Genomic DNA, 23,265 nt, shown 5'->3' with positions numbered 1-23,265 from the left:
CAAATGTTCAAGCTCCAGTTACAGCTGAACCAAGATCTCAGCATTCTACACCAAGATGACAGCTCGTCCAAGAACAAGAGGGGCGTCCTGCCAAAGCATGCCACCAACGTGATGCGGTCCTGGCTCTTCCAGCACATTGGGGTAAGGGGGCCAGGCTGCAGCTAGCGTGGCCCAAGGTGCCCTCTGCACGCGTGTCTTGTCCCTGCGTCCAGCAGCCCCAGGTCTATGGGTCTGGGGTTACATTGAGTGTGGGCTGAGCATGGGTCCCTAAAATGGCCTTGAAAAACTTAAGACATAAGGATCTCCTAGTGGAAAGAGAGTTAACTTAGCTCATGCTAATTGTGTGCATGTGTGGGAGAAAATCCTACCCTTCAGGTCGGATGGTGGCGTGGGGTTACTTGAGAAGTGGGCAGAGAAAAGGATGTGTTCGTGCAAAACTTCGGGAAGGAAAGCGGTGTTTCATGCTGTGTTTTCAAGGATGTCATTAAGGTTAGGGAGCGCAGTGTGTACCGAGGAGGGTCTGGGAGCATGAGCTGACTGCCCACATGGGGTCCCCGGGTAAGCAGGGACCCTGGCTCTCCTCGTGCCCCAGACTTCCCCGGAAGCTTGGTGTGGTGGCAGTGGGGACGTGTTGTAGGCAGCCTACTGCCACACGGGGAGCATCGAGAGTCCAGAGTGACCAGGCGTGTCCCGGGGGAAATGCAGTGAGGCCCAGGAGTGGGGAGGTGGGGGTGCGCAACCAGGGTGCACAGGACTGAGGACCACAGCAGGGAAAAGCATTCGGTGGTGACAGGCAGGGAGAAGGGCCGCGCTGTGGTTATGCTGGCCTGTACGCCGGCTGCAGGGCTGTGGTCTCCCCTCATTCTCCTTTCTTTGCAATGACTCGGCCTCATGGTTTTCTGAACGTATCAGGGCAGCTCTGGTTATTGTCTGCTTTTCTATGTATTTGTTTCCTGCCCAGTTGTTGTTGTTGTTTTGTGGGGTGGAAAGGGGCTTGCTGGGGATGGTGCTCAGGCCCCACCTCGTGCTGGGCCAGTGGCTTACCACTGTGCTACATCCCAGCCCGTGGTCTATGAGACGGGTCTGTCTGAGTAGCTGCCCTTCCAGCTTCTGCCTCCCAAGTGCTGGAATCACAGGCTTGCCGCACCACACCCTTGGTATTTTAGGAAGTTTTTGTTTTGTGTACGTGACAGTACTAGGACTTGAACTCAGAGCCTCATGCTCTCATTTGGCTTTTGTGTTCAAGCCTGGTGCTTTGCCACTTATGCTACACCTCCAGGTTTCTTGCTAGTGAATTGGAGATAAGGAGCTCTCAGATTTGTCTCCCTGGACTGACTTAAAACTGTGATCCTCAGATCTCAGCCTCCTGAGTAGCTAGGATTACAGGCGTGAGCCACTGGCGCCTGGCACATTGAGACTTAAAGGGCAAAAATGTATGTGCTTCTACAATGTGGAAATCAGAGCTACGTACTCCTCAGTCCTTTCAAATCACATATCCTGTTGCTAAGTTTTCAGGAACAAACTTGACTGCTGAGTAGATCTGATGCCGTTCCATCCCTCTGGTAATGTGCCGCCACTCAAATTGAGTGTTAAGCCGCATCCAGGGCAATGGGCAGATGCTGCTGTCCTGCTTTGTTGGTCCCATGTACACCCGAGTAAATGTCATCCTGGCACAGTCACCCGGGCTGGGAAAAGGACTTTTTGTGTGCTGGAGGGAGGAATGTCTGGCTATGGGCTATTTATAGTCCTTGGAATCATTCTGCATACCCACAGGACAGGCACATATGCTTCTCCTCAGCTTCCAGTGGCGAGGCTGCGGTGGTGACCATTGTGTATGGCGAGTGATGATGTTCTGAGTATCCAAATGGCCCTCAGCAGAAATATGGTTCCCCACTCCTGCTAGATAGAAGTCATTTTCCTTGGGTGCAGTTAGTTGTCATAGATAAAAGGTAACCTGACACAGGTGGTGGCTTATATATCAAGTCCTCCAGCGGTGCCCGCCACAGAGCACGCCCCACAGCCGGCCACCGAGACAGGACCGGAGCCATCCTCATCTTCACTGTGCTCTGCTAAGCATGAAAAGTTCTTGAATGTGAGAAGTGCTTCATTAAAAAAACAGATTTGCAGCCAGATCTAAAGTACAACCGGACACGATAACTTATACAGCCTACAGGACTGTCTCACACACAGGCTACAGGACTGTCTCACACACACACAGGCTACAGGACTGTCTCACACACAGGCTACAGGACTGTCTCACACACACACAGGCTACAGGACTGTCTCACACACACACAGGCTACAGGACTGTCTCACACACACAGGCTACAGGACTGTCTCTCACACACACAGGCTACAGGACTGTCTCACACACACACAGGCTACAGGACTGTCTCTCACACAGGCTACAGGACTGTCTCACACACACACAGGCTACAGGACTGTCTCACACACACACAGGCTACAGGACTGTCTCACACACAGGCTACAGGACTGTCTCACACACACACAGGCTACAGGACTGTCTCTCACACACACAGGCTACAGGACTGTCTCACACACACACAGGCTACAGGACTGTCTCTCACACACACAGGCTACAGGACTGTCTCACACACACACAGGCTACAGGACTGTCTCACACACACACAGGCTACAGGACTGTCACACACACACAGGCTACAGGACTGTCTCTCACACACACAGGCTACAGGACTGTCTCTCACACACACAGGCTACAGGACTGTCTCACACACACACAGGCTACAGGACTGTCTCACACACACACAGGCTACAGGACTGTCTCACACACACACAGGCTACAGGACTGTCTCTCACACAGGCTACAGGACTGTCTCACACACACACAGGCTACAGGACTGTCTCACACACACACAGGCTACAGGACTGTCTCTCACACACACAGGCTACAGGACTGTCTCTCACACACACAGGCTACAGGACTGTCTCACACACACACAGGCTACAGGACTGTCTCACACACACACAGGCTACAGGACTGTCTCTCACACACACAGGCTACAGGACTGTCTCACACACAGGCTACAGGACTGTCTCACACACACAGGCTACAGGACTGTCTCACACACACACAGGCTACAGGACTGTCTCACACACACACAGGCTACAGGACTGTCTCTCACACAGGCTACAGGACTGTCTCACACACACACAGGCTACAGGACTGTCTCTCACACAGGCTACAGGACTGTCTCTCACACACACAGGCTACAGGACTGTCTCTCACACACACAGGCTACAGGACTGTCTCACACACACACAGGCTACAGGACTGTCTCTCACACACACAGGCTACAGGACTGTCTCTCACACACACAGGCTACAGGACTGTCTCACACACACACAGGCTACAGGACTGTCTCACACACAGGCTACAGGACTGTCTCTCACACAGGCCACAGGACTGTCTCACACACACACAGGCTACAGGACTGTCTCTCACACACACAGGCTACAGGACTGTCTCACACACACACAGGCTACAGGACTGTCTCACACACACACAGGCTACAGGACTGTCTCACACACACACAGGCTACAGGACTGTCTCACACACACACAGGCTACAGGACTGTCTCACACACACACAGGCTACAGGACTGTCTCTCACACAGGCCACAGGACTGTCTCACACACACACAGGCTACAGGACTGTCTCTCACACAGGCTACAGGACTGTCTCTCACACACACACAGGCTACAGGACTGTCTCACACACACACAGGCTACAGGACTGTCTCACACACACACAGGCTACAGGACTGTCTCACACACAGGCTACAGGACTGTCTCACACACACACAGGCTACAGGACTGTCTCACACACACACAGGCTACAGGACTGTCTCACACACACACAGGCTACAGGACTGTCTCTCACACACACAGGCTACAGGACTGTCTCACACACAGGCTACAGGACTGTCTCACACACACAGGCCACAGGACTGTCTCTCACACACACAGGCTACAGGACTGTCTCACACACACACAGGCTACAGGACTGTCTCACACACACACAGGCTACAGGACTGTCTCTCACACACACAGGCTACAGGACTGTCTCACACACAGGCTACAGGACTGTCTCACACACACACAGGCTACAGGACTGTCTCACACACACACAGGCTACAGGACTGTCTCACACACACACAGGCTACAGGACTGTCTCTCACACACACAGGCTACAGGACTGTCTCACACACAGGCTACAGGACTGTCTCACACACACACAGGCTACAGGACTGTCTCTCACACACACAGGCTACAGGACTGTCTCTCACACAGGCCACAGGACTGTCTCACACACACACAGGCTACAGGACTGTCTCTCACACAGGCTACAGGACTGTCTCACACACACACAGGCTACAGGACTGTCTCTCACACACACACAGGCTACAGGACTGTCTCACACACACACAGGCTACAGGACTGTCTCTCACACAGGCCACAGGACTGTCTCACACACACACAGGCTACGGGACTGTCTCTCACACAGGCTACAGGACTGTCTCACAGACACAGGCTACAGGACTGTCTCACACACACAGGCTACAGGACTGTCTCACACACAGGCTACAGGACTGTCTCTCACACACACAGGCTACAGGACTGTCTCACACACACAGGCTACAGGACTGTCTCACACACACACAGGCTACAGGACTGTCTCACACACACAGGCTACAGGACTGTCTCTCACACAGGCTACAGGACTGTCTCTCACACAGGCTACAGGACTGTCTCTCACACAGGCTACAGGACTGTCTCTCACACAGGCTACAGGACTGTCTCACACACACACAGGCTACAGGACTGTCTCTCACACAGGCTACAGGACTGTCTCTCACACAGGCTACAGGACTGTCTCTCACACACACAGGCTACAGGACTGTCTCTCACACAGGCTACAGGACTGTCTCTCACACACACAGGCTACAGGACTGTCTCTCACACACACAGGCTACAGGACTGTCTCACACACACACAGGCTACAGGACTGTCTCTCACACACACAGGCTACAGGACTGTCTCACACACACACAGGCTACAGGACTGTCTCTCACACAGGCCACAGGACTGTCTCACACACACACAGGCTACAGGACTGTCTCTCACACAGGCTACAGGACTGTCTCACACACACACAGGCTACAGGACTGTCTCACACACACACAGGCTACAGGACTGTCTCACACACACACAGGCTACAGGACTGTCTCTCACACACACAGGCTACAGGACTGTCTCACACACACACAGGCTACAGGACTGTCTCTCACACACACAGGCTACAGGACTGTCTCACACACACACAGGCTACAGGACTGTCTCTCACACACACAGGCTACAGGACTGTCTCACACACACACAGGCTACAGGACTGTCTCTCACACAGGCCACAGGACTGTCTCACACACACACAGGCTACAGGACTGTCTCTCACACAGGCTACAGGACTGTCTCACACACACACAGGCTACAGGACTGTCTCACACACACACAGGCTACAGGACTGTCTCACACACACACAGGCTACAGGACTGTCTCTCACACAGGCCACAGGACTGTCTCACACACACACAGGCTACAGGACTGTCTCTCACACAGGCTACAGGACTGTCTCACACACACACAGGCTACAGGACTGTCTCTCACACACACACAGGCTACAGGACTGTCTCACACACACACAGGCTACAGGACTGTCTCACACACACACAGGCTACAGGACTGTCTCACACACAGGCTACAGGACTGTCTCACACACACACAGGCTACAGGACTGTCTCACACACACACAGGCTACAGGACTGTCTCACACACACACAGGCTACAGGACTGTCTCTCACACACACAGGCTACAGGACTGTCTCACACACAGGCTACAGGACTGTCTCACACACACAGGCCACAGGACTGTCTCTCACACACACAGGCTACAGGACTGTCTCACACACACACAGGCTACAGGACTGTCTCACACACACACAGGCTACAGGACTGTCTCTCACACACACAGGCTACAGGACTGTCTCACACACAGGCTACAGGACTGTCTCACACACACACAGGCTACAGGACTGTCTCACACACACACAGGCTACAGGACTGTCTCACACACACACAGGCTACAGGACTGTCTCTCACACACACAGGCTACAGGACTGTCTCACACACAGGCTACAGGACTGTCTCACACACACACAGGCTACAGGACTGTCTCTCACACACACAGGCTACAGGACTGTCTCTCACACAGGCCACAGGACTGTCTCACACACACACAGGCTACAGGACTGTCTCTCACACAGGCTACAGGACTGTCTCACACACACACAGGCTACAGGACTGTCTCTCACACACACACAGGCTACAGGACTGTCTCACACACACACAGGCTACAGCACTGTCTCTCACACAGGCCACAGGACTGTCTCACACACACACAGGCTACGGGACTGTCTCTCACACAGGCTACAGGACTGTCTCATAGACACAGGCTACAGGACTGTCTCACACACACAGGCTACAGGACTGTCTCACACACAGGCTACAGGACTGTCTCTCACACACACAGGCTACAGGACTGTCTCACACACACAGGCTACAGGACTGTCTCACACACACACAGGCTACAGGACTGTCTCTCACACAGGCTACAGGACTGTCTCTCACACAGGCTACAGGACTGTCTCACACACACACAGGCTACAGGACTGTCTCTCACACAGGCTACAGGACTGTCTCTCACACAGGCTACAGGACTGTCTCACACACACACAGGCTACATTACTGTCTCACACACACACAGGCTACAGGACTGTCTCACACACACACAGGCTACAGGACTGTCTCTCACACACACAGGCTACAGGACTGTCTCACACACACACAGGCTACAGGACTGTCTCACACACACACAGGCTACAGGACTGTCTCTCACACAGGCTACAGGACTGTCTCTCACACAGGCTACAGGACTGTCTCTCACACACACAGGCTACAGGACTGTCTCTCACACAGGCTACAGGACTGTCTCTCACACACACAGGCTACAGGACTGTCTCTCACACACACAGGCTACAGGACTGTCTCACACACACACAGGCTACAGGACTGTCTCTCACACACACAGGCTACAGGACTGTCTCACACACACACAGGCTACAGGACTGTCTCTCACACAGGCCACAGGACTGTCTCACACACACACAGGCTACAGGACTGTCTCTCACACAGGCTACAGGACTGTCTCACACACACACAGGCTACAGGACTGTCTCACACACACACAGGCTACAGGACTGTCTCACACACACACAGGCTACAGGACTGTCTCTCACACACACAGGCTACAGGACTGTCTCACACACACACAGGCTACAGGACTGTCTCTCACACACACAGGCTACAGGACTGTCTCACACACACACAGGCTACAGGACTGTCTCTCACACACACAGGCTACAGGACTGTCTCACACACACACAGGCTACAGGACTGTCTCTCACACAGGCCACAGGACTGTCTCACACACACACAGGCTACAGGACTGTCTCTCACACAGGCTACAGGACTGTCTCACACACACACAGGCTACAGGACTGTCTCACACACACACAGGCTACAGGACTGTCTCACACACACACAGGCTACAGGACTGTCTCTCACACAGGCCACAGGACTGTCTCACACACACACAGGCTACAGGACTGTCTCTCACACAGGCTACAGGACTGTCTCACACACACACAGGCTACAGGACTCTCTCTCACACACACACAGGCTACAGGACTGTCTCACACACACACAGGCTACAGGACTGTCTCACACACACACAGGCTACAGGACTGTCTCACACACAGGCTACAGGACTGTCTCACACACACACAGGCTACAGGACTGTCTCACACACACACAGGCTACAGGACTGTCTCACACACACACAGGCTACAGGACTGTCTCTCACACACACAGGCTACAGGACTGTCTCACACACAGGCTACAGGACTGTCTCACACACACAGGCCACAGGACTGTCTCTCACACACACAGGCTACAGGACTGTCTCACACACACACAGGCTACAGGACTGTCTCACACACACACAGGCTACAGGACTGTCTCTCACACACACAGGCTACAGGACTGTCTCACACACAGGCTACAGGACTGTCTCACACACACACAGGCTACAGGACTGTCTCACACACACACAGGCTACAGGACTGTCTCACACACACACAGGCTACAGGACTGTCTCTCACACACACAGGCTACAGGACTGTCTCACACACAGGCTACAGGACTGTCTCACACACACACAGGCTACAGGACTGTCTCTCACACACACAGGCTACAGGACTGTCTCTCACACAGGCCACAGGACTGTCTCACACACACACAGGCTACAGGACTGTCTCTCACACAGGCTACAGGACTGTCTCACACACACACAGGCTACAGGACTGTCTCTCACACACACACAGGCTACAGGACTGTCTCACACACACACAGGCTACAGCACTGTCTCTCACACAGGCCACAGGACTGTCTCACACACACACAGGCTACGGGACTGTCTCTCACACAGGCTACAGGACTGTCTCATAGACACAGGCTACAGGACTGTCTCACACACACAGGCTACAGGACTGTCTCACACACAGGCTACAGGACTGTCTCTCACACACACAGGCTACAGGACTGTCTCACACACACAGGCTACAGGACTGTCTCACACACACACAGGCTACAGGACTGTCTCTCACACAGGCTACAGGACTGTCTCTCACACAGGCTACAGGACTGTCTCTCACACAGGCTACAGGACTGTCTCTCACACAGGCTACAGGACTGTCTCACACACACACAGGCTACAGGACTGTCTCTCACACAGGCTACAGGACTGTCTCTCACACAGGCTACAGGACTGTCTCACACACACACAGGCTACAGGACTGTCTCACACACACACAGGCTACAGGACTGTCTCACACACACACAGGCTACAGGACTGTCTCACACACACACAGGCTACAGGACTGTCTCACACACACACAGGCTACAGGACTGTCTCACACACACACAGGCTACAGGACTGTCTCACACACAGGCTACAGGACTGTCTCACACAGGCTACGGGACTGTCTCTCACACAGGCTACAGGACTGTCTCTCACACAGGCTACAGGACTGTCTCACACACACACAGGCTACAGGACTGTCTCTCACACACACAGGCTACAGGACTGTCTCAAACACACACAGGCTACAGGACTGTCTCACACACACACAGGCTACAGGACTGTCTCTCACACACACAGGCTACAGGACTGTCTCTCACACACACAGGCTACAGGACTGTCTCTCACACAGGCTACAGGACTGTCTCTCACACACACAGGCTATAGGACTGTCTCACACACACACAGGCTACAGGACTGTCTCACACACACACAGGCTACAGGACTGTCTCACACACACACAGGCTACAGGACTGTCTCACACACACACAGGCTACAGGACTGTCTCACACACACACAGGCTACAGGACTGTCTCTCACACAGGCTACAGGACTGTCTCTCACACAGGCTACAGGACTGTCTCACACACACACAGGCCACAGGACTGTCTCTCACACACACAGGCTACAGGACTGTCTCACACACACACAGGCTACAGGACTGTCTCACACACACACAGGCTACAGGACTGTCTCTCACACAGGCTACAGGACTGTCTCTCACACAGGCTACAGGACTGTCTCACACACACAGGCTACAGGACTGTCTCACACACACACAGGCTACAGGACTGTCTCTCACACACACAGGCTACAGGACTGTCTCACACACACACAGGCTACAGGACTGTCTCTCACACAGGCTACAGGACTGTCTCTCACACAGGCTACAGGACTGTCTCACACACACACAGGCCACAGGACTGTCTCTCACACACACAGGCTACAGGACTGTCTCACACACACACAGGCTACAGGACTGTCTCTCACACAGGCTACAGGACTGTCTCTCACACACACAGGCTACAGGACTGTCTCTCACACAGGCTACAGGACTGTCTCTCACACAGGCTACGGGACTGTCTCACACACACACAGGCTACAGGACTGTCTCTCACACACACAGGCTACAGGACTGTCTCTCACACACACAGGCTACAGGACTGTCTCACACACACACAGGCTACAGGACTGTCTCTCACACACACAGGCTACAGGACTGTCTCACACACAGGCTACAGGACTGTCTCTCACACACACAGGCTACAGGACTGTCTCACACACACACAGGCCACAGGACTGTCTCACACACACACAGGCTACAGGACTGTCTCACACACAGGCTACAGGACTGTCTCACACAGGCTACGGGACTGTCTCTCACACAGGCTACAGGACTGTCTCTCACACAGGCTACAGGACTGTCTCACACACACACAGGCTACAGGACTGTCTCTCACACACACAGGCTACAGGACTGTCTCACACACACACAGGCTACAGGACTGTCTCACACACACACAGGCTACAGGACTGTCTCTCACACACACAGGCTACAGGACTGTCTCACACACAGGCTACAGGACTGTCTCTCACACAGGCTACAGGACTGTCTCACACACACAGGCTACAGGACTGTCTCACACACACACAGGCTACAGGACTGTCTCTCACACAGGCTACAGGACTGTCTCTCACACAGGCTACAGGACTGTCTCACACACACAGGCTACAGGACTGTCTCACACACACACAGGCTACAGGACTGTCTCTCACACACACAGGCTACAGGACTGTCTCACACACACACAGGCTACAGGACTGTCTCTCACACAGGCTACAGGACTGTCTCTCACACAGGCTACAGGACTGTCTCACACACACAGGCCACAGGACTGTCTCTCACACACACAGGCTACAGGACTGTCTCACACACACACAGGCTACAGGACTGTCTCACACACACACAGGCTGCAGGACTGTCTCTCACACACACAGGCTACAGGACTGTCTCTCACACACACAGGCTACAGGACTGTCTCACACACACACAGGCTACAGGACTGTCTCACACACACACAGGCTACAGGACTGTCTCTCACACACACAGGCTACAGGACTGTCTCACACACAGGCTACAGGACTGTCTCACACACACACAGGCCACAGGACTGTCTCTCACACAGGCTACAGGACTGTCTCTCACACAGGCTACAGGACTGTCTCACACACACACAGGCTACAGGACTGTCTCACACACACACAGGCTACAGGACTGTCTCACACACAGGCTACAGGACTGTCTCACACACACACAGGCTACAGGACTGTCTCTCACACAGGCTACAGGACTGTCTCTCACACACACAGGCTACAGGACTGTCTCTCACACACACAGGCTACAGGACTGTCTCACACACACACAGGCTACAGGACTGTCTCTCACACAGGCTACAGGACTGTCTCACACACACACAGGCTACAGGACTGTCTCTCACACACACAGGCTACAGGACTGTCTCACACACACACAGGCTACAGGACTGTCTCACACACAGGCTACAGGACTGTCTCACACAGGCTACAGGACTGTCTCTCACACAGGCTACAGGACTGTCTCACACACACACAGGCTACAGGACTGTCTCACACACACACAGGCTACAGGACTGTCTCTCACACAGGCTACAGGACTGTCTCACACACACACAGGCTACAGGACTGTCTCTCACACACACAGGCTACAGGACTGTCTCTCACACACACAGGCTACAGGACTGTCTCACACACACAGGCCACAGGACTGTCTCACACACAGGCTACAGGACTGTCTCTCACACAGGCCACAGGACTGTCTCACACACACACAGGCTACAGGACTGTCTCTCACACAGGCTACAGGACTGTCTCACACACACACAGGCTACAGGACTGTCTCTCACACACACAGGCTACAGGACTGTCTCACACACACACAGGCTACAGGACTGTCTCACACACAGGCTACAGGACTGTCTCACACAGGCTACAGGACTGTCTCTCACACAGGCTACAGGACTGTCTCACACACACACAGGCTACAGGACTGTCTCACACACACACAGGCTACAGGACTGTCTCTCACACAGGCTACAGGACTGTCTCACACACACACAGGCTACAGGACTGTCTCTCACACACACAGGCTACAGGACTGTCTCACACACACACAGGCTACAGGACTGTCTCACACACACACAGGCTACAGGACTGTCTCTCACACACACAGGCCACAGGACTGTCTCACACACACACAGGCTACAGGACTGTCTCACACACAGGCTACAGGACTGTCTCACACAGGCTACGGGACTGTCTCTCACACACACAGGCTACAGGACTGTCTCACACACAGGCTACAGGACTGTCTCACACACACACAGGCTACAGGACTGTCTCTCACACAGGCTACAGGACTGTCTCTCACACAGGCTACAGGACTGTCTCACACACACACAGGCTACAGGACTGTCTCTCACACAGGCTACAGGACTGTCTCACACACACACACAGGCTACAGGACTGTCTCTCACACAGGCTACAGGACTGTCTCTCACACACACAGGCTACAGGACTGTCTCTCACACAGGCTACAGGACTGTCTCTCACACAGGCTACAGGACTGTCTCTCACACAGGCTACAGGACTGTCTCTCACACACACAGGCTACAGGACTGTCTCTCACACAGGCTACAGGACTGTCTCTCACACACACAGGCCACAGGACTGTCTCTCACACAGGCTACAGGACTGTCTCACACACACACACAGGCTACAGGACTGTCTCACACACACACACACAGGCTACAGGACTGTCTCACACACACACACAGGCTACAGGACTGTCACACACACACAGGCTACAGGACTGTCTCTCACACAGGCTACAGGACTGTCTCTCACACAGTCTACAGGACTGTCTCACACACACACACAGGCTACAGGACTGTCTCACACACACACAGGCTACAGGACTGTCTCTCACACAGGCCACAGGAGGTTACTCTTAGGGGAGGAACCTAAAGGGAAAACTCCTCTGAATATTTAAACAAAATGAATACTAAGAGGCAGGGAATGTAGATTAGTGGTAGAGTGCTTGCTGGTGTGCATGAAGCTCTGGGTTAGATTCCTCAGTACCACATACACAGAAAAACTGGAAGTGGCACTGTGGCTAAAATGGTAGAGTGCTAGCCTTGAGCAGAAGAAGCTCAGGGACAGTGCCCAGGTCCAGAGTTCAAGCCCCAGGATTGGCAAAAAATAATAAATAAAAATTGAATACTAAGAAATGGCAGCATGGATTTCTGTTGGTGGCGGTGTGGTGGTGTTTGTTTTTAGCCTTTCTTTTTGTCTTTTAAGGGGGAGGCAATGGATAGTGCAGAAAGAGAGGAGGGGTGAACAAATGTAGTCATGGTATTCAGTATACCCTGTGTGGAAAATGAGCTATGCAACACGTGATCCCGGACCGGGGAGACTAGGAGAGAGAAAAGGAAGGGGTGACACCGTCCAAAAAAGAAATGTGCTCGTTACCCGGCTTAGGAAACGGTAACCCCTCTCTACACCACCCTCCTCCTAACAACGTTATGTTGAAAAAAGATTTGTAAGACTAAAGTTAAGTTTGGCTAAAAGTGCTACTGATACCAGCTTTTATTCTTGGTAATTTGTATGCTTCTATTTTCTTCTTAAGAGTTAAGGTCATGAACAAACTCTCCTTTTATTTTTTAGCATCCTTACCCAACAGAAGATGAGAAAAAGCAGATTGCTGCTCAGACAAATCTGACACTACTCCAAGTGAACAACTGGTAAGACAGATGCACAGCTTTCTGACACCATGTCCTTACTGCAATAGAACCTGGAGAGGTGACCCATACACACAAAACAATCAGTCAGCAGCCCCAGGTGGCTGCAGGCCAAGGGGAGTCGAGAGCTGGATGGGCTTTGGGCTGGGGACAGTCTAGCTGTTCCCACCCTTCCCCTTCACAGGAAGGCACGCTCTGCTAACAGGCCAGTTATCAGCGAGGACAGTATCTGCACTCATGGGCGGGGAAGGAAGAGCTGGTGGGGGGCTCAAGGCAGGGCTTGCAAGTGGAGGAGCACCCGAACTCACACCTGTCATCCTGGCTACTTAGGAGGGTGAGGTGTGAGGACTGTAGCTTGAAACCAGCCGGGGCAAGCAAGCTCGTGAGACTCCTATCGCTGATAAACTACTTAGAAAAAGCCAGAAGTGGCACTGTGGCTCAAGTAGTAGAACGCTAGCCTTGAGCACAAAGAGGCTCAGAGACAGTGCCCAGACCCTGAGTTCAAGCCCCAGGACTGGCAAAAAAAAGAAAAGGAAATACTGTTGAGACGTCTGCATGCTCTGAGCTGGCGAGACCCCGTCCCCCGAGAGCTGCCATTGCTGGCAGGGCGCCAGGAATGCGCGTGCTCACGGCCCGCCCCCTGCTTCATCTCCATGCCCACTGCAGACTGCCTGTCTCTCAGTGACGCCTCCACCCCAGTCCCACGATCTTTCTGAACTGGGACGCCCAGGGATGGCCTCTGGGCGGGACAGCGAGAGTCAGGGGTGCTCTGGCTTCTACCTGTAGCTCAAGGGCGCAGTTTCTCTCCCATCTGTTCTGAGACAGTTGTGTTGCGTGGCAGGGCCTGGAGCCATTCGCTGAGAGCATGCCCAGGGACATGGCTATTTGTGGATGGAACATCCTCTTCTGGGTCTGGGGTCACGTCCTGGTAAGGTCACTCGGACCCCGGCCATGTGTTTTCCTCCAGAGAGAGGACGCTTTCCACCCAGTGCTCTTGTGTAGAGGTGCAGCTCCATTCAGTAGCGTGGTTACTTGTCTCACTTTTCTTATTCAGGTGTGAGAAGCAATGTCAGCTTCTGGTATGCATAAGAGAAGGCACAAATCCTACCAGTTGTAAACATTATTGTCCTTACTTTATCTATGCTAACATGTAAAATTGTTAAAATTTCAATATAAGCAACAGACTTTTATATTTATGCATAGATGCAACCAGGTATGCTTTAGTGTTGCATTAAATACTTCTATTGTGCCAGGTATTAGTGGATCACATCTCTAATCCTAGCTACTCAGAAGGTTGAGATCTGAGGATCATGGTTTGAAGCCAGGTCAGGTAGGAAAGTCCCTGAGATGCTTACCTCCATTAATCACCAAAAAGCCAATGTTAGAGTTGTGGCTCAAGTGGTAGAGCACTAGCTTTGAGGAAAAGAAAAAGAAATACAAACTTCAAGGACAGAACCCAGGTCCTGAGTTCAAGTCCCAAGACCAGCATACACCAAAATTTTTTTCTATGATTTTGTATTAGGGCTGTTATTTTATTTGGGTAGCAATAACACATCGTACCACTTGAGGTAATGCCTTCAGGTAGAATGCTAGCGCAGGCTTAGTGTCCAAGTGGGAGCATCTCATGGGTCCATGGTCCAGGCTGGGCAGGCCTCCTGTAGAGCCTCAGGCACTGGGTGGTGGCCGGCGTGGGGAGCTAGGACAGAGAGGGGCCAGGCCAGAGACTTTAGGAAGTTCCAAGTTGATGTGGCTTTTCTCCCCAGTGGGTGGGCCCTGCCTTGACCCCACCTGCTCTTCCTTCCCTGTTCATGAGTGCAGAGAATGCCCTACCAGCCCGGCCTTCCAGTGTGAGGGAAAGGGAGGCCACACAAGACTGTCCCAAGCCCAAAGCCCCTCCAGCTCATAACCACCCTGGCCTGCAGCCACCCGGGGCCGCCTGCTGACTGCTTTGTGTGTTTCAGTTCCTAAGTTGAGTAGTTTCCTCAAAAACAGCTTCAATGGTTTGTGCTGGATAAATACTCAACTTCTCAGGGGTGCTCATTGGCAGTAGTTTGACCTGTTACTGTAAGGACAACAGAGAGAAATAGAATAATGTCATGTAGAATAAGGTCCAAGTTGTTGTTGCTGTGATGTAGCTTTGTGAGTCCTGCTTAGCTGCTCCCTGCCCTCCAGACCTGCGGCCCCACCCCCGCCCCCAGCACACAGAGCAGCGCAGTCCCAGGGGGTCAATCACTGTCCACACACAGGCGCTGTGCTAGGTAGCTCACCATCTGGAATGGTGTCGGGAAGCGGTGGAGCGTTACCCAGGCCCTTACTCTGGTGAGCCAGAGAGCTCCCTGGTGGCCCAGCATGTGGTCTGGCCAGCGGCACAGCACGCAGCCTCAGGCAGGAGGAGAGGACTGGATTCATAAAGTCTTGCTACTTGAACATTTTCTTCCTTACAAAAAATAATGTCGTATCCACATTTGTGTCATCATGAATGCCTGATTTCACCCATGTAGAGAAAATCAGGTGAGCTTAAAAATTTACTTCTCAGCCTTTTTCTGTTTGTTTTAGCTAAGATCAATTGCAGATGAGGTATAAAAACAAAACAGAAACCCTTCACCAAAAACCAGAAAGGTGCCATGGAAGAGTGGATCCTTATTTAAACCAATTGCTATGTAAATGGCAGGCCCTAGGTTTCTGGAGACTTTGCTCACTCATTCATTTCACTGTTGGATCTCGGGGCCTGATTGCTAGGTGTGTTCATTAGGAACGTGGACTGCAGGAGGCTCTCCATGTCCCTTCCTTCTCACAGGTTCATCAATGCTAGAAGACGAATTCTCCAGCCAATGCTGGATTCCAGTTGCTCAGAGACCCCGAAAACAAAGAAAAAAACGGCTCAGAACAGGCCGGTTCAGAGGTTTTGGCCTGACTCAATCGCTTCCGGCGTGCCGCAGCCGCCTCCAAGTGAGCTCGCCATGTCAGAAGGTACGTGTCGCTGTGGACAGAGGTGGTCGTGTGAGCTGGGGCCCGTGTCGCTGTGGACAGAGGTGGTCGTGTGAGCTGAGGCCTGTGTCGCTGTGGACAGAGGTGGTCGTGTGAGCTGAGGCCTGTGTCGCTGTGGACAGAGGTGGTCGTGTGAGCTGGGGCCCGTGTCGCTGTGGACAGAGGTGGTCGTGTGAGCTGGGGCCCTGTGGGCTGCTGTGTGCTCAGGCTAGCTCCGAGGAAGCTGTGGAGTGAGTGTGTCGGTGCTGGGCTCCGGCCAGAGCTGGAGGATGTGAACCCTGTGCGCTCGTTGTAGAGTAGACGTGACCGTGTCCTTCGCTTCTGGTTTTGCTTTCCTCCTCTGCCAGTGTCGGGTGCAGCTGGCACAACGGGTCTCCCCCTGGCCGCCTGATGTCCTCCCCTGTTTCAGTGCAAGTGCCTGTCTGTAGTTTTATTTCTTCTCCTTCTCTCCCTACCGCAGGCCGCCGTCCTCACGTGGTTCAGGAGCATCTTTGTGTTGCACGCATGCTTCAAATGTTAGAACGCTTTGTGTGCCACTTGTTTGGCTTTAAGTGGGTGGCCTTGGGCTCGGGCTTCCAGCAAGGGCCACATCATGGAGACACAGGAAGGGGAGGAGACCAGCGTCCCCAGCCCGCTTCGAGGTCCTGGGCCCCCACATCCACACCATAACCATCACGGTCCTCTCCTCCCTCCCCTGCCTCAGAAGAGGCAAGGATGACCCGAATTTCAGACTAGAGTAACCAGTGGCTTCTGATCTTTGGAGAGACAACCAGTCCGTTTTCCTGTGCTCCCTGCTAATTCTGTTCATAGATGGGAATGAATAATTTATCTCTTCTACGGTTCTTCTTGGCTGTGTGCGTATCATACAGATATGCAAATATGTGAGGTCTCTTCGTGTCGTTACTTACTAACATCCTGTGGACACCACGTGTCTCCTTGCTAATACCTGGTTGGAACCTGCAGATCCGCTCACTGTATTCATGCGCCACATCCCTGTTCTGTGTGGGTAGTTTCCTTCCTTGGCTGTCAGGCTCGACGACAGAGATTTACATATTACACTGTTACTGTCTCTTCTTTTTTGCCCTCTCAAATTGGTCTTCCTGCCTCTGACCTGCTTCTCTTTTGCGTTTGGTTTTATATACATCTTGGTCCCATGTCCTGGGTTCTCTTTCTCTCTGGAGCATGCTTTGGCCTGGAAATCTGCCGTCCATCACACTGACCTCTGTTGACCTAACTTCCCATCCAGATGTCCTTAGCTGGGCGTGGCCTGCGCCTCTGCGGGGCTCTCCACAGACACCTAGGCTTCTTAAGGTTCTTCAGGTTCAGCCAAGCCAGCTAGCAGCACCCGTGGAGAGCAGACAGCTCTTCTGAGCCGTAACTCCCTGTGCTCCGCTGCAGGTACCGTCGTGACCATCACCACGCCTGTGAACATGAACGTGGACAGCCTGCAGTCCCTGTCCTCGGACGGGGCCACCCTGGCCGTGCAGCAGGTCATGATGGCGGGGCAGAGTGAGGATGAGTCCGTGGACAGCGCGGAAGATGAGGGGGATGCGCTGGCCCCCACGCACATGGGCGGCCTGGTGCTAGAGAACAGCGACTCCCTGCAGTAGGGCCGGCCGAGCCGGTGCCGCCAGCACCCGCCGCGCCCGCGGCGCACCCGACTTCTTACTGTTTGCACAGCAAACATTTTACAGTTTTATTCTAATATGTTTTATATGTAGATATAGGAGCGTGCACTTTTGTATTTCATAGTAGGGTTAACAAGCGGCCTTGCCGCTGCCGCGACTTCTTCAAACGTGCGTGTGTGGGTTTTTAAGGAACTTCTTCAAAGGTTTACTGCTAGAACCGTGAATGATGCCCCTGCCCCCCATTTTGAATCCCTGACTAGATTAAGGAGTTGTGCTGCCATTTTCTAAAAAAATTATGCAGTCGTAATTGAGTTCTGTGGTTTGCAGCAGACCTCGGGGGCCGCCCATGTGCGTGGCCACGGGTGGAAGAGCCGGGCTGGCCGCGCTGGGTTCCCCGGCGTGCACGGTACTGGCCCGCGAGCCCGTTCATTTACTATGTAGAAAAAGAAACTCCTATTTTTACCTTGCTGGAATTATTGGATAAAAAGCTATTTTTATAAATTCACTATGAATTGGATTATGAGTATATTGAGGATAAATTTCTAGAGAAGGAACACTACACTACATGCTTGTTTTCCATTTGGAACCTTCGGAATCGCCAGATCCCACGGCCTGCCGGCTGCTGCCCCGCTGCAGGCTCCCGTTTCCCTCGGGAAGTTTACCCTTTAACTGCTAAAAAAGGAGCGACCATCTATCTAGCTGATGAATTGTGTGTGACGCTCACATTGCGTTTTACGGTGATCTAAGAAGCACGGAAGGGCGTGGTGACTAGAACTTGAGGTAAGTGACGTGAGAGGCCGCAGCCTCACAAGCTCCCACTGTCGTCCTGTCTAATTTAAATTTGACCTCAGTTACATGGCTGCCTTACCGTGCTAACTGTGCATCGTTTTAGAATTTTTTTTAGCCAGAATATGTAATGGATAGAATGTTTATTAGAAACTAACGTACCGTGTGCTCTCCCCCCGGCTCAGAGCCCTCTTGGTGTGTCACGTGACAGCAGTGACCGGGACCATGTGGCCCCCGACGAACTGAACTGTCCCTCCCCAGCCGCGCTCCTGCCCCCTGCTCTCAGCAGGTGTCCGTTTCCAGAACCCTCCTCTTCCACCGGGTCAGCAGGTGGGGTTTGGTCCCCACGTCTGTGTCCCCCAGGGCCCGAGGCCCCTCTGCTGAGCAGGGACAGCTGCGCATCGACTCCCCAGGAGTGACTGGGTCTGGACCAGGGTCACATTGGGGTCATCATTAGCTGGTGCGGGGCTTTTTCTGGAACTGATATCTTTCCCCCAAAAGTCTGTTCACCAAGGTCAGTCCCAGGGGAGACCGCAGAGGGCTCACTTTGCTACCAGGCCATTTCAGAGGTTCACTTAAAAGAAAAACTTGTTTTGCAACTCTTTAGGGGGGTAAGAGCATTTTAAAGCAGCCATTGCATTTCTTATTTATAGTTTTTAATATTTAAGTCAGGTCTGCACAAGTCTAAAAGTTCACATTAGCTCTTTTAATACGGGAATTCTTCACTTGGGACCTGCGGGGCTGGCAGCCCTTCCTCCCTCCCCCCCCCCCCCTCCATCTTCGGCAGCGCAGGTGCACATCCACAGCGTGCAGAGCACATCTCTCCACCCCTGAAATCATGGTCAAACCTGGGGGGGCATGCCCGCATCCACGAGAAGGGCTGGTCGCACCCACTGTTCCGCCCGGGGCCTGAACACCCTGCCAAGAGGTGCCAGGCCTGTGTTCCTAAACCCTGAATTCTCTCTTGTGAAACTCCAAGGAATAGCATAAGATCTTGAGTTCAAGGCCAGCCTTGGCTACATAGCAAGATACTATCTCAAAAACAAAATCATCAAGAGCTACACTGGGTCCTGGCTGTGTTTCCTCTGACCCTCCATGAATACTGGGGTGCTTGTGCATAGCTGGCCGTTCTGGCTCATGAAATTGCTGCCAATTGTATTTGTTCTAAGTTTGCACCTTAAAACACATGTTTTCCAGCCCTCGGCCAGGGAGAGGGTCGGAACGTTTGTCCCCTTCCAGCCTCCTTTCCGTGGTCAGGTCTGATCCTAGCTTCACCAACTTCCCCTGTGGTAGAGCCTTTGAGTGTGTTTGAGACCACAGTCTGCCCGTTGTCCTGCCTGCTGTTTGGCTACCTAGTGAAGAGCTAGACCCAGTTGCCCACAGTGGCGAGCTCCAGTTGGCGGTTCAGCGCTCCATGTTTGGATTCCAGAGAGTCACCCAAGTAGACCAGTCCTGCAGTGTGTGGAGACCTTAGCCGGGCTCCAGGCTCAGCCCGGGGCGCGCCGGTGGCCGCTGCCCTGCCCTGCCCTCCCCTCGGTGTGCCCGCGGCCATCTCCACAGTGTCTTTCTGGTTCTGTTCGGTCCTTGAAGCTGACAATCTTATAAAATGTGAATACTGTAACGATATGTTTTCTTGGATTGTTGTCTTTAAAAAGGATTTTTGTGAAGCAGTTGATTTATCAATGCAAAAAAATTAAAAATAGAAACATGCCTTATGGATGTTTTGCTTTTATAAAGTTCATGTCACCAAAAGCTGCTTTTGCATGCATGTGGGTGCGTGTGTGGCACGGTGTCCTTGGGCTGCACCGGACCGTGCTATTGGAGAAGATTCTCTCACCCATCTGCGGGGGATGTAAAAACAAAACGCAGTCCATCCACACAATGGACGATTTCCCGGCTACACCGAGGGCCCCTCCCCCGCGAGAACAGACGGCTGAGCCACAGATGGTGTGATTGCATTTATGCGAGAGTCCACACTGGGGGAGACCGGAGGCCGGGCGGGGGAGCCAGGGCGGGGACGGGTGGGGAGGGACTGCTTCCCCCAGGGTGCTGTGGACTTAGAGGCGAGGGGACAGCGTGACGTCCTGAATGCGCCTTTGCTCCCGCGTTGTGGGTTTTCAGCTATTGAACTGCACCTAAATGGACACCCACAGTCTCAAGCCGCTCCAGTCGGCCCAGCCCGGGGCCTCCCCGTTGCCCCGTGCCCAGCCTGGCTTCCTGTGGGGAAGCATTAAAGAGAAGCCCGCTGCAGCCAGTGAGCCAGAGGGCGCCGTCTCCCAGCCCCGGTCTAAGCAGCTCCTGACCGTGGCTCCCGGCAGGGAGGTCAGGGGGCCCAGCCCCAGGAAGGTGAAAATCAGTCCGTTGCGTGTTCATAAAAGCAGGTGCAGACCCCCATTTATACCACACCTCAATGCTGGTCCTGCTCCCTGGCCGCCACGAAGCTCAGCAGGTCGATGGCAGTGACCACCCCGAACACCATCTGCCGCTGGCTGGCCTGGCCGCTGCTGTGGTCTGGAGGGAAGCAAGGGCTGGTGAGAGGTGTGGGGCGCAGGGCCGCTCTGAGCAGGGTCCGTCCCCAGACCTTCCCTGGGTTCTCGCCGGCACCTGCGTGACCCCCAGGGAGGCCCTATGCCACCACTCCGTCCTGAGCCTGTGGGCCCAGTCAGAGCAGCTCCTCCGCCCGGCCTAGCGGAGTCGCTGCCACCCCACCGCGCCCGGAGGCCCCGCTCCTGCCTGGGCTGCACAGCCCGGGCCACAGGCTTGGTGCAGAGCTGGACCATCGCCGCCACGCCGCGCCGCCCCGAGCTGCAGAACCCGTGCTTTTGGCACCGGCCAGGCCCAGTGCCACATGGAGCCCGTGGGTTGTGGTGGCAGACTTTAGATGAGGCCACCAGGAAGCCCGTGGCATGCTGGGCACGTCTGCTGCGGCGGGATTAGCACCAGATTCCATAAAAAGCACGGTGGCAAGCTTCACCCCGTAAGTAATGCAGTTTCCTACTTTGGGACGTGAACTGTCACATCCACTCTCCAGGGGCTCAGGGCTGCTACTCAGCCTTGGGGGCTTGGGAAGTGTCAGCTCCACAACCGTGTCCCCCAAGATGCATCCCTGCGGGGCCCCATGGTGAGCCCTGGTTCTCCGCGGGCCCTGCCTGCCGCCGACCTTACAAGGCTTGCAGAGCTTGCCCCCTGGCCATTTCCCAGGGGCTGGGACGGACGGGGCGTACATACCTGCAGGCCCCCCCACCACTCCTGACCAGGCCTGGTCCCGTGCTGTAGAGCCAAGGACGGGAGAGGGGGTTAGACATGGGGCTGCCCCAGGCGCCCACCACGCACAGCGCAGCCGGCGGGCGGGGTTGAGGCCTCACAACTGCATCCTGAGCTCTACAGCCCTTCTCTGGGCCCTGGGTGGACTCTGAGGAGGCTTCAGGTACAACAGGGCTCACAAAGTGTACGTGCTGCCAGAGCGAGGAGGCCGTGGGAGCCGAGGCAGCCTCCAGATTCTTCCGGGACTCTATGAGATAACCTGCCACCTTGGGGCTGGGATCCGGGATGAGGATCCCCTGCCTGGCAACCTGAGCCTCATCCAAGTACAGCCTGCCTGCTGCCTGCTGCCTGCCCGCCTGCCAGGCCCCTCGCACACACAGCTTGAGTCACAGGTTCCTGACTCAGCCCTTGAGCCAGGAGCCTTGGGTACCCAGACTGGTTAGTGCCACTCATCACCACTGCCCCCAAACGTGGGCACGGGCCTGGCAGCCGGATGCAGCGGGAAAGCACAGGAGGGAAGCTGAGCTGGACGATGCCCGTGTCCAAGCCCAGTGACCTCGCTCCCAACAAGACGCGGCGCGCACAGACCGCACTCACACTGGATCTGCTCGTGCACCACCAGCGCGAAGTGGTCCATCTCCAGTGCGTGCGAGAGCGTGCCCAGCGTGTCCGTCAGGCGGATCTGGAA

The 23,265-nt window shown here is 54.0% G+C and overlaps 1 protein-coding gene and 1 long non-coding RNA gene across 2 annotated transcripts; one reads left to right on the top strand and one right to left on the bottom strand.

Annotated features, from left to right (window-relative positions):
* Positions 1–3: 3 nt before the first annotated feature.
* On the top strand, positions 4–19,032 carry LOC122103056 (homeobox protein PKNOX1-like; the record flags this gene model as incomplete). The annotated part of the gene is made up of 4 exons (XM_042673575.1): positions 4–141; positions 13,838–13,914; positions 16,709–16,881; positions 18,298–19,032. Coding segments are annotated over 4 exons (600 nt in total), but the record flags the coding sequence as incomplete, so codon positions are not given.
* A 1,051-nt stretch (positions 19,033–20,083) lies between these two features.
* Positions 20,084–23,264, bottom strand: LOC122103057. Its single transcript, XR_006146684.1, has 4 exons — positions 23,175–23,264; positions 22,542–22,583; positions 21,720–21,824; positions 20,084–21,448 (listed from the first exon to the last, which is right to left on the bottom strand). It is a non-coding gene; the product is annotated as an uncharacterized LOC122103057 (long non-coding RNA).
* Between the last annotated feature and the right edge of the window lies 1 nt (position 23,265).

Source organism: Dipodomys spectabilis, unplaced genomic scaffold, assembly GCF_019054845.1.
Source record: "Dipodomys spectabilis isolate Male_0828 unplaced genomic scaffold, ASM1905484v1 ptg001496l, whole genome shotgun sequence".
NCBI lineage: Eukaryota > Metazoa > Chordata > Mammalia > Rodentia > Heteromyidae > Dipodomys > Dipodomys spectabilis.
This window is presented reverse-complemented; position numbering and strand designations above follow the sequence as displayed.